The 12490-nt window shown below is 38.3% G+C and overlaps 1 protein-coding gene across 5 annotated transcripts in view; it reads right to left on the bottom strand.

Annotated features, from left to right (window-relative positions):
* Positions 1-12490, bottom strand: part of SULF1 (sulfatase 1) — a 176451-nt gene that overhangs the window by 12293 nt on the left and 151668 nt on the right. For 4 of the 5 annotated variants that reach the window (XM_073330899.1, XM_073330898.1, XM_073330900.1 and 1 more), the window contains 3 exons: positions 11823-11995; positions 9064-9206; positions 8847-8970 (listed from right to left, as the gene is read on the bottom strand). In XM_073330899.1, the coding sequence (XP_073187000.1) occupies positions 8847-8970; positions 9064-9206; positions 11823-11995 (440 nt within the window). Of the gene's footprint in view, positions 1-7940; positions 7975-8846; positions 8971-9063; positions 9207-11822; positions 11996-12490 lie in introns of all 5 variants that reach the window. The other variant, XM_073330901.1, reaches the window with a different exon arrangement.

Consider the following 12490-nt stretch of genomic DNA (forward strand, 5'->3'; position numbering starts at 1 on the left):
GCCCAGCCATAGAAACCTTCAAAGAGAAAAAACAAACAACAGATGGAATGAACACAACACTCACCTAGTCCCTCTAACTGCAAGCATAGGATCCACTGTGACATCCTCTAAAAGTCCCATTTGCTGCTTCTGTTACCTTGCTAAATGGTGTCTAAGTATTCATGGGGAAAGGGGCCACAATGATTTCCAAAGAAAAAGTTTAAAGTCAGGGAGTTCCATGTCTCAGCTACATCAGAACAGTTTAACGGGGTGACCTGAGACATATTTTGTGTAGCCTATAGGAATAGATATTTGTTAGGTAAGGTACAGGCATAAGTTAAGGCAGAAAAGCAATAAGCCTACAGGTCTGAGGCCTGTAAGTCAACAGCTTAGCTAAACAAGGCATAAGGCCCAAAGGCCTTAGCATAAACAGCTAACAAGAAGTAACCCTAGATCATAAGCTATCACAAGATATAATGCTGTACTGACTAAACTGCCAACAGGTAACCACAAGATACTAGTTTATACCAGGTTTCAGAGGAACAGCCGTGTTAGTCTGTATTCGCAAAAAGAAAAGGAGTACTTGTGGCACCTTAGAGACTAACCAATTTATTTGAGCATGAGCTTTCGTGAGCTACAGCTCACTTCATCAGATGTTTACCGTGGAAACTGCAGCAGACTTTATATACCAGTTTGGGATATTTTAAGTTAGGAACATCAGCAGATGTCTGACCACAAGAGTGTCATGGTAACTAATTGATGTACATGTTAACAAGCTTGAGGTAAAAGCCCTAATAATCTATAGGAGAAGGGCACCCCAACAATAGTAGCATGAGGAACTACAAATTAGGAAAAGGGATCGAAACTCCTATGGAATATGCATTAGGTATAGTGGTGTCAGCGTAACACATTATAAAAGTCGTATCCCAGCCTGTGTGCCTCGTGAGATGTAACTCTTGGGAGATGCCAGGATAACAAGCACTGGTGATGGTGAGAAAGATGATGAGGATAACTAATACTTCAGGTCCTTTTGCAAGGGATGGTGAGAGCATATGGCTGTTCAGATGCACATTCTGTATTATCTCTATCTACCTTGCTGGGTTAGAGTGTTTGTAACTTGCTAATTGAAAACAGAAGGTTTTTCCTAATTGTGAGTGTTGCAACTATGCATGTTGGGGCTCCCAACTAAGCTTTAATTTTAATAACCCTGGGCCTGATCTTGGGACAAGAACCTACAAAACCTCAAAAAGAAAAGGAGTACTTGTGGCATCTTAGAGACTAACAAATTTATTTGAGCATAAGCTTTCGTGAGCTACAGCTCACTTCATCAGATGCTTATGCTCAAATAAATTTGTTAGTCTCTAAGGTGCCACAAGTACTCCTTTTCTTTTTGCAAATACAAACTAACACGGCTGCTACTCTGAAACCTACAAAACCTCAGTGTGTTAACTGGGAATTCTTAAGTAGTCAATATAAATTAATACACGATCAATAGATTAGGTAACATTTTCCATGTAGAGCCAGTAAACATCCAGCTCCTTATTCAAGCCCTACATACAATATGGAAGTAGACATGTGACAGGGACATGACACGTGAATGCATATTGCTCAAGAACAAAGCTTCAGGCTGGTGACTGCTCCTTCGGAACAGTCTAACAGTCATGGGGACAAGTCATCTGGAGGGACTCGAAACATATTTTGTCACATACAGCAAGTCAAAACCCAGCTCCTTATTCAAACCCTGCCATGCAATACTAAAGTGGGGTGGTGGCAGATGCATAGCAATATATTTTGCAGGAATAAATCCTTGGGTCATCTGGTGGCATATCCTGACTACTTCAGAAGAGTATAATGATCACATAGACTTGTTACTTGGGGTGACTTGAGGCATATTTGTTATATTCATACACTCAAAATTCAGCTCCTTATCAGAACACCATCCACAATCTAGAAGTGGGGTGGAGGGGTCACACTTCACAGCATATTGCACAGCAATGAAGCTTCGGGTCAGACATTGCAATATCCCAGCTGCTTCAGAAGAGTACAATGGTCACAGCTATGTGTCACTTGGGGTGACGTGAGGCACATTATGTCATATACAGGCAGTCAAACTCCATATACAAAATGGAAGTCTGGCCAGGATGTCACAATTCACATCATATCACACAAGAATGAAGGTTCAGATCAATGAGTGGCGTGTCCCTGCTCCTTCAGAACAGTGCAGTTATCACAAGGACTTGTAATTTGGGGTAACCTGAGGACATGTTTTGTCACAGACAGCCAGTCAAAACCCAGCTTCTTATTGGATTATTCAATTAATACATAAATTAACAAATTAGAATTTTACTTTTTTATAACATTCAATCACATTCATTTGATGACATTTCTAAACATTTCATCTTACATGGATGTATTTTTCAATAACTTTGGTTTTTGAATAAGAAACTGGGAAAACAACCAGCTTCCCCCTCATCTCATATTCTCATGTTTCACATAGGCCAGAGAAGGCTGGATATAGCTACCTATTCCTTCACAGTTTTTACTCTTTGCTTCACGGCTAGCTTTGAGAGTTTGTAAGAAGAAGCACAGTCCACTACACTATGGCAGTGCCAAGAGATGAAAAGTCTGGCTTGGAAAAACACTCATGAGGTTCTTTGTTTGCTAATTTGGGGCTCGAGCCTACTCCATTGGAGTCAAGGAGAGTTTGGGCATTGACTCCTCCAATGGAAAGTGCCTGAATCTTACACATAAATTGGCCTTCCTTCACTTAACATAACTACGTAAAATTTGGAAATATTTTAACTTTTCTAATAGTATCTTCTAAAAAATATACCCTTTCTTTAAAAATTGGTGTGCTAGCTCCTATTTTAACACTCCCACCTCCAGTGCTCATTTGTCTCCATGGTCCTATGTTTCAGTTTAGTAGCCCTATAACTAATTGACAAATTCCTTACAACAGAAAACCCTCTCTGTCCGGACTGGCTGTGTTTACTGGTTCTGGTGAGTGAGCAGGGGGAGAGTAAAGTTGTGTTAGTCTTCTTTCTGAAAGAGATGTAAGGAAATCAACCACAATGAAAGAAACATTGAATGGTTATGTGAGAGCCATCCTTATAAAGCAAAATAAAGTGACAACGACTTTCTGCCTGCAAAAAAGTACATTATAAAGGATTCAAAGAAGAAAGCTAATTTCTTTCTTAAAGAAAAAAAGGCACCTTAACATTTTACTTATCGAGCATCACGATGCACTAAAAGCATCTATTAAAATAATGAGGTGAACAAACTGAACTGAGCAGTTATAATAAAGTTCCAAGAGCAATTTTTTTTTCCAAAATGCAGGAACTAGATTCTGATACTCAACACATTTTCCTGAAATGTTACAATCAATGATGGCCAAAGCCAAGCTGTAGACAATGGGCTGGCAAGAACCTGGATTTCATAAAGAAACACATCAAATATTCTAAAGAACACAACAAGGTAACTCTGTGTAAATTAGCAATTCTTGTAAGACTTCCCCATCCTAAAATGATTGACCTGATTCTACCCATGAACGTAAGAATTACATTTCAGCTTCAACTTAAAGCCTAACAGGAGTTGTGACATACATTGCTGTAAATAGTGGATCTACCAGCCATAGGAATCACAAGGACTGTATCATCCTGAGGGCTGAAATAGCAACCATACAGCCCAGGCAAGAGTATGTGGATATTTTTAACCAGGGCCATCACAGAACCGCTTCTGCAGCACATAGCTTGGTTATTCAGACTGTGTGCTAGAGGCAGGATTTGCCCAAGATGTTCAAACTCTCTCCGAGTGCCCTGGAGAGTTAAACAAAGTCTAATTTATATTTATTGACAGTATTAATCAACGGTTACATTTTAACTCTGTCATTCTCCGTTGGTAAGGCATGGAAGAAAAATGTGCCTGAAAATTATACATCGGATTCTCTGTTGCATTCGCCTTACGCTGGGTAGAGCAGCAAAGAGGCTTAAGAGAGCCTGTCATAGCTCCCTGTTTACTTTCCTGGCCCCGAGTACAGATTAAAGCATCCAGAGGGCTGCTTTAAAATATGTCTGATGGCTACAGTCCACTAGGGATCATACGCCAGCTGGGGATTGTTGGAGCATATTGTACTCTGGCCACACACCTGACACACTCCTGCACTAGGCATTGAGGGGATGGAGAGATGGAAGACAGACAACCTCAGCAAGAGACTTGAAGAAGGTTTCTGCTCTCTTTGCACTGCCTGAGTGGTACAAAAAGAATTGAGTGGGGCATGAATCTGGTCCCTTATCTTATAGGCATAACTACCATTAAACTATTTAAGGAAGTATTTTGGAAACGCCAGTGTTCTTCTATCAATTCTTTGTATAGATGGATAAATAGTTACATTAACCCCTCCCCCCCAGGTCTATGGTAGTAAATGGCTGTGACCGTACTTCACAGAAATTGTCATCTTTGTTGTGAACCAATTAACTGTAAGGAAGACATGTTTTCAATAGGAAAACCACTCAACTTAGGCAAGTTTTGACATATATTTTAATTCCAGGAGTAAGTGCAGGTATTGGGGTGGGTGGTGGTGGTTGTTTTTCTATTTTAATTCAATTCACTGTTTGTTTCCTGTAAGCAAATGTAATCTGGAGTTGTAGATAAAGATAGGCCAAGTCAGGGAACCTTATATCTAATGTTCTGGTTCACTGTTAAGCGGCATGCCCCACTTGGACAGTGCAGTGTGGCAATAGCCACACTTCCCACCTATAAGTGGAAATGTATCCTCCTATTCCCTTCAGAATCCTCCAGACAAAACCCTAGAAACCAGACTTTGTGCTTGGGGCATGAATTTAATCCCTAGAGTAGCTCAAGGCAAAAAACATCCATTGTCGGCAAATCTGTACCTCACTCTCCCAACTCACACCATACAGTGTATCAGTTTAGTTCATATCCCACATTACACCCCCATTTCACTGGCTACTGAAACTAGGCCAGCAAAGTCTCTCTTGGTTCGTTAGTGTATTAACAGATATGATTATGAGAACATCAGCCTGCTGGTTAAATGTGGATTTCTAAAAAAGGATAAGAAACAAAACCCAATAATGAAAAGCTCACTGAGAACTTATAGGCCTACAAAATTGCGACATTGTAAACACAGAGACCTATTTTCCCATCAACATTCTGGTGACTTTCTTGTGGGGAAAAGAGGCTAGATGAGGTAATAAGAGGGACGCACCATTAATAAAAGTTACCCTTAGAACTCTCCAGTGCATCAACTTAAGTACAGAGACTACAATAATTACAATTTTACTATGCTGTTACAGTAGCACAATTGTCATTTCATCAGGGATCTAATTGCCAAATGACATACTATTCTGCATGATATATAGAGAAACAAATTGATATACTGAAAATCCCATTGCCAACTAGCCAAACAAGTCTCATTTCAGGGCCATGATGGCAGCAGAAGCTGTTTAACAGCAGCCAAGAAGTGCAACTTTTTGTAATATATAGGAAAAACAGAATAACTTATACTGCAGTTTAACCAACAGGGAATGCAATATTCCCATTTCCTAAAATGAGGGCATGCTGATTGGGTAAGCGACTTATTTCAGGCACTGTAAACCCACAACTCAAGAATGAACTTGAGAGGTTTCATAAATTGAGATAAAAGTGTAAAGGAAAAACAGAAAAATGTTTCCCCCTGCAATAAATCAAACCTTGTTAAAAATAAACACAGAGAAGGAAAATAGGGAAAAATTGTATATGATTAATAAGGAAGTGCTTTTGTTTATAAAGTATTTTGCAATTTATCAGATAAACAGACTAAGACTCAATGTAGAAAAATGCTGCTAAGGCTAGATACATAAACACACATGTTGGGATTCTCTTCTCAAACATTACTCAAGCTGTTATTCATGGCTGAGATGCCTTGAAGCTTCCTAAGGAATTTGGATACTCACATCCCATTAAGAATAATGACAAATGGACATCAAAATCCCGAGGCAGTTTGGAAAGTCCCAGCCTGTGTGTATAGCTCATGGTTACTCTGGGCAGCTATTTATGTGGAGTCAAGATCTGCCCTTCAATGCACATGTGTGGCACAGAGGTCCCATAACAGGTGCTTCCTGAATTCATCCATGGGTAGAAATGGGCATGCAGTGTTCATTCTCTACATAGGCATTAACTGTACTGTGTTCTCTGTGGACAAACTGTACTGTGTTCTCTGTGGACATATATGCCTGCAGCCACAACGCAGCTAATATGGTTGTACTGGCCATAAATCAACACATTTAGTTGTGTGTTAAATTATTAACTAAAGTATTTAAATACTCAATACATGTAAGCTGAGCTACTAAGCAGGCCCACATAATACCCAAGCAGTATTTTAAGAGACTCACAACAGCATGGAGCTGCATCCTTTTTAATTCTGCACAGTTTTGGTACATGAAGAATAGGTTCCTCTCGGAGATTCCTTTCAAAGATTACTAAGAAATGGTTAAGGTTTCTTTTATAAATGTCACATATTCACAGGGTCCGAAGGGTCTGAACCAAAACTTTGGACACAAAATCCTTTGACCTTTGGGAATCTCTGTCTGGACCTGCGCTTTACAGGTCTGTATTATTTTAATTGTGCTACACCTATTACTCTTCCCAATAGAATCATTTTAAACGACTTGGTGAGTGGTTAGAATGATTTCACTACTAGACTTCATGAGAAGATGTAATATAATGATATATGGGGCCATTTATTTCATGCAGCCCTACAACATAAAAATTCCATCTCTGTTAGATGTAAAGTTAAAGGTAGCAATAAAAATGCTTGCAAGAAAGTCTTCATATGAGAGATTAAAAAGGATGGTTTTATTTTTTTAAATAAAACTAACAGAATCCAAGAATCTCATTCTCCCTTTGTAGTAAATAACTGTTTCCCATCAGGCTTTAGCAAGAAATGCACAAAACTGTGAAATAACATGAGGTTTCACAGAACAGCTCATCATATCCTCAGTCATGAAACTACACAATTGGGAAAGTACAAACTTGGCTCTACGGGGAAACAGCTGCTTAAATTAGAGATTTATAAAATATAAGATGCATGATTTTGTTTGTTTCCTGACTCCTGTGTTTGATACACAGAGCTAACAATCACGCACTCTTTGCTTGCCCCATAAAACAGACCATTTATACAACTGTAGTCTCCTGAGACCCAGTTATGCCCTCACTTACACTGGTGTAAATGACGAGTAATTCCAACAAAGTGAATGAAGCTGAAAAGGTGTAAAACTGATGGAAAATGAGAACAGAACCAAGCCCAAATATCTGGGATCATTTTCTACCATTAATTCTACACTTAACCTGTAGAGTGGACAGTGCAGCAGATACCAATACAGTGATGTTATGACTTCAGCTTTCTCAGTGTCTCTGTCCCTTTTTCTGCTCTCTCCCTGAATCTGTTTTCCCCACTCATAGCAGGGAGTGGTGTGCATACAGTATGCTTACCTACAGCAACCCCACCCCTAGTTCAACCTCATCCAATGCCCATTGAAGTTAGTGGGAATATAGCTATTGACTTCAATGAGTGCTTGCTCGGGCCCTTGGAGTATAGATAAATCAGAGATTATATTTAAACACATTTGTTTTACATTTACAAAGCAGCTGTATAGTCTTCTTAAATAAAAAACACCACTTTGTTCTTTTTGCATAGATTCCCAATATAAACATATAAGAAATACAGGCATGGAATCATTAAAATGAGCTGCATGAAGTCTTGCCATGACACTGAGCTAAGTTAAATGCAGAATGGCAGATCTAATAACCAATGGCCAAGTTCCATGGAGAATATTGTTAGAAAATGCATGCACCAAAAGCTATGTCGTTTGCAACATGGCAGGATACAGACATTAGTTGAAATGGACTGGATCATGCAATTATTTGGAAAGAAGCTGCTGAGGAGAATAAAAAAGTGTGGATACCTGTGTGGATCATAGCTTCCTCCATCTTTATTTCCTGATATAGGAAAATACAAGAGTAACTTTTGTTAGTGTTTAGAACTTGTAAAAACCATTCACAATGTAGTTTCCATGCACAGCATCTAATCCTAAAAAGAAATGTATTTGTGTTAAATATAGACAGAGCTGCAGTCCAACAAAAGTTTCCTAAAAGATGTGTTCAAAGAATTGAAAAAATCCCATAAAAATCAGATTAGAAATGATAAATTAAGAGAATTTTCATGGAGAAAAGAGAGAAAAATAAAGAAGCAATGGCATAAAATACGAAAAGAATATTCCTGTAAAAGCACACTTTAAGGTCACCCAAAATGAAGTGCAACAAATTCCAGGTAAGTGAAGTATAAATATCACTTAATTTTTTTTAAATTCAGGAACATTTGTAAAGGACTTCTCATATCTTGCTCTCCTTAAACACAGCAGGGACGTCTGTCCATTAAAAGTTTGCAACATACATTCTTGGTTGCAATGTAGAGTTTGCAGTTAATCACTCCTTGGTGGGGATGCTATTGGGAAGCAAAGACTAACAAAATTAATCCTGTAGGAGAGAATGGAAACAAAGTCCTACAAAGCTATCTAGAGTGTAATTAAGCAGCATTAGCATGTTCTTCTATTATTTTTTAGTGTAATGGCTTCGTCACCTTCCTGCCCAATACTTTGTAATATCCATCTATAGTAACCCTACATATCTGCAATGAAACATATCTGCAATGCATTGATAATGCTGTATACACAATTAACTGCCAGGTTTTCAGAGAGAGAGAGAAAGAGAGAGAGAGTTGTAATTGATTCATTTAGTAATTAAGAAAACAAAAGACACCCTAATAAAAACATACATGAATAGTGCCTTCTTTCAGATTTTTTCTTTTTTACCTGTTTCAAGTCCCTTAGGTCGTGGATTGCACTGCTTGTAACCTTGACAACTTCTCAATTCCATTAGCTGCATATGTAATTGATTCAAAATGCCTCTTTCCACTGTGTGTACTGTATTTGTCAGCTGGGCATCAGAAAAAAAGAAATATTTGTTAACAAGAGTGCAACCATACAGAATATTAGTGCTGAACCGTTTGTAACACAGAAATGGGATTACCTGATAGGGATCAGTGTTCATATCAAAATATTCCAAGAATCCAGTTGCAAACTCACAGAAGAGAAAATTGTGTGTCTCATTAATTGTTCGCAAACACCAGTAGGTGTTGTTGTTTGAACTTGTGCAAGCACAGAAAGACCCCACTGTAATTGGGAGAAAATAATTAGCTTTAGATGTAAAATAATAAACATTGCTTTTCTGGTAGCAAAACTTATATTGATTTTAATCGTTTTACTTTATTTTTCTGAAAAGTTCTTTAGTTTTAAGAATAAACCATTAGATTCTATTCAGAAACACAAAAACTTCCTAAATTATTTAAATACAAAAACATATATGAAAATACATATATGTTTTAAATGACAGGAGACATGAAATCCTGTGGATAACAGGCCAAATTCTGCCCCAACTGACATATGATGTAAATCTGACTGCTCTGGGGTGAATTGGATGTAAGGGTTTAAAAAGAAGTTCTTGTCCTCAGTTGCTCATGCAGAATGAGATTCAGTGGAGTTGCTTAGTATATAAGTCAGGGTAAAATTTGCACTAATGTTCTAAAAGTAACCTTAACCTCATTGAATATATAGGATGTACGTTTCATGGAAAATTCCACCCACATGGTGCTATTCTGCCCTCCTCTAGAAGCTAGTGAGAGCTGTCTGTATGTTGCCAGTGTTGTGGCTTGAGCTCCATTTGTTAGGGAGTATACATGATGAGAGGGAGAGGTAATGTGGCAGACAGGAGAGAAGGAGGTACATTATGGAGACTGAAGAGGGGGAGGAAATGGAAATGTGAAGATGGGTTTGGACTGTACCTAGAAGCTGGCACGGGATGTTGCAATGTGGCATTGGAGGAAGGGATTTGGAAGAGTTGCTGGGGGCCACTACGAAGCAAGAGGAGCAGAGTAACAGAGCTGGAGGGCAGAAAGGAAAGAGACAGGACTAGCAAGCAGGAGTGAAGTGGCACTAGTAGGAAGAATGAAGCCCTGGAGGAGCAGTAATGGAGGTGATGTGTACCATCGAGGAAACCCCAAGGAAGAAGCTGGTATGGGCCATCAAAAGGTTTTCAGCATCACTGACACACAGCCCTCTGAGGTGAGTGGAACCAGCACACAAATATGATGGTGTAGCAGAATGAGAGGGATAAATCATATTATATTTAATAGCATAACTACTAACTTAAAATATTCTATATGTGCAATGTCTGAGTTAAGTTTACGATGATAATATTAATGTTTATCTTTTCCTGATTTCGGAGTGTTTAAAATCAAAACCTTAAAATTAGCATGAACTAACTTTTGTATTCAGTTTCCCTGCTTTTTATGTTTGTTTGATTTTGTTTGTTTTTGTCTTTGAGGAAAAGATGAGGAAAAGATCAATCAATTACTTTGGGTTAAAACCAGAAGTCATTACTCAATTTATGCTAAATTCTTACCCCGTCAAAACTCTCAGTGCAGCTTTGTGTTACAAATGTGCAAAATATCACTACAAATGTAAAACCCAATTTTTATATTTCCACAGTTTGCAATATTTTTCTTTAGCAAACTGGTCTGAAGACTAAGGGCAGAATGTTAGCATCAATGCAACTACGACAATTTCTACCAGCTGAGTATCTGTCCCTAGGTCTCAGTGCGGTCTAGCCACCTGACAATTTTCAGCTTCTATAGAACAGCTATTCCTAAGTTATACATGCCAAAAAAACACCTAAAAATTGTGGAAAAGAATTATTGGATTTTGATTAAACTTTCAAGAAAAAACGAACAAATAAACAATCCCCTTTGTACTGCGATCATACCTTGAAACTTTCAGCCCCCAAAGCAGAGTTTTTCAGACAGTTACACACAACTGAAAACAATGGTTTATAATGGAAGTCCTGTAGATTTCTTAAATGTAATGTTTGATATAGTACTAGCCTAGATAAAAATTACATGGACTATCAATAAATTCTCTTCCTTCAAGTCAGGAGATGACCCCTAAGGGCCAAGGAAAAAATCCTCCTTCCTCCTGCCAAATTTTGGCATAACATTAACTAATGGGAAGATTATGATAGTTTTTGGGTCTCCCCTTGTTCACAGATCCATGATACCAGATTTTTATGTTTTTGTCTCATTGAGTCTGATAATTATTATGCTCTCAATGAACTAAACACTAAATTCAGCTGATTAAATTCTGTCCTGATTGACTCTCCATGTAACTCCTATTCAAATCAACAGGGTTGCATGGGTGTAAATGACAGCAAAATCTGAGCCACTGTATTCATCCTCACTCTACTTCACCCTGTTAAAATGAAGTAGTCATTTACCAGAATTTTACAAGCAGTATTATATGAGTAGGTAGGAAAATAAATGTGCATATAGACAGGAAATAATGGAACTTTTTTTCTCTTTTTAGGATCATAAAACAGCATAATTAGAAGTCCTCTGAAATATTTAAACATCTGGGTCTACAAGAAGAGGAACAAAACCAAATAGATGGTAATAAAAAAGCACAGGAACATGTCTTTTTTGTGTTTTTGTGTTTCTACAGTCTTAATTGAGGCCTCTAGGTATTTATATTGCAGTATAAATAAATAATAACTACAAGTGAAGTTCTTCATTAATTTCTTTACACGGCAATTACTTCTTTGTGTGCATTTTGTGTCAGGAACGTAAGTGCCTGCTTTCCAAAATAACGCCCTCGTTGACTGTCCTATCTGGAAATTATCACATGAGACAGGAGAATGAACCTCATTAAAGTCTGCACATGGAGGTAAGAAATACTCACAGTTCCAGAACGGTGCTGTCTGCCAGTGGTTATTATCATGGGTAAAACACGTAAGTCCAGGAAGGCTGCATTCATCTCCTTTCTTCTGGCGTCTTTTCCCCTTTCTTTCCTTCTTTCTCCTGCGGGTCTCTGTGAATAGCTGAAGTTTGCTGTCCACCTCCTGTGCTGCTTCTCTGTTCAGAGGGGAAGCAATTTGTAGTTCACATAGACTAATTTCTATTTGTTTGAAAAGGGCTTTAACAATTATGTTTATTTGAGTTTTTAAAAGGTTGAATGCTTGAAACTATGTACCAGATAGGGAGCCTAATTAAGGGTGGTCTTTCTCTCCCCCCCCCATATCTCTTAATATTGTGAGAAGATGCTCTCATCACAAGTAAATTGAATAGATGCTGTATCAAGTACAGGAAGTAAAGGACCCAGCTAAAGGTTATCAAGTCAGTCAGTCCCCAGAATGATTCATTTCATCCATTTCAGTGGGATTTGTGCCACTGTTTTTAATTTCCCACTGCCCGTCCTGAACTTCAAGTTGGGCAGCCAGTCAAAAGTTGCCAGCTTCTGGTACCCCCAGATAACAGCCGTTTTGGACTGTGGCTCATCGTTGATATTTCACAGTTACTAAAAAGCAAAATAAAACAATGCCCAGCTGATGGCAAAGGGAAAAACGACAC

Source organism: Lepidochelys kempii, chromosome 2 (assembly GCF_965140265.1).
Source record: "Lepidochelys kempii isolate rLepKem1 chromosome 2, rLepKem1.hap2, whole genome shotgun sequence".
Taxonomy (NCBI): domain Eukaryota; kingdom Metazoa; phylum Chordata; order Testudines; family Cheloniidae; genus Lepidochelys; species Lepidochelys kempii.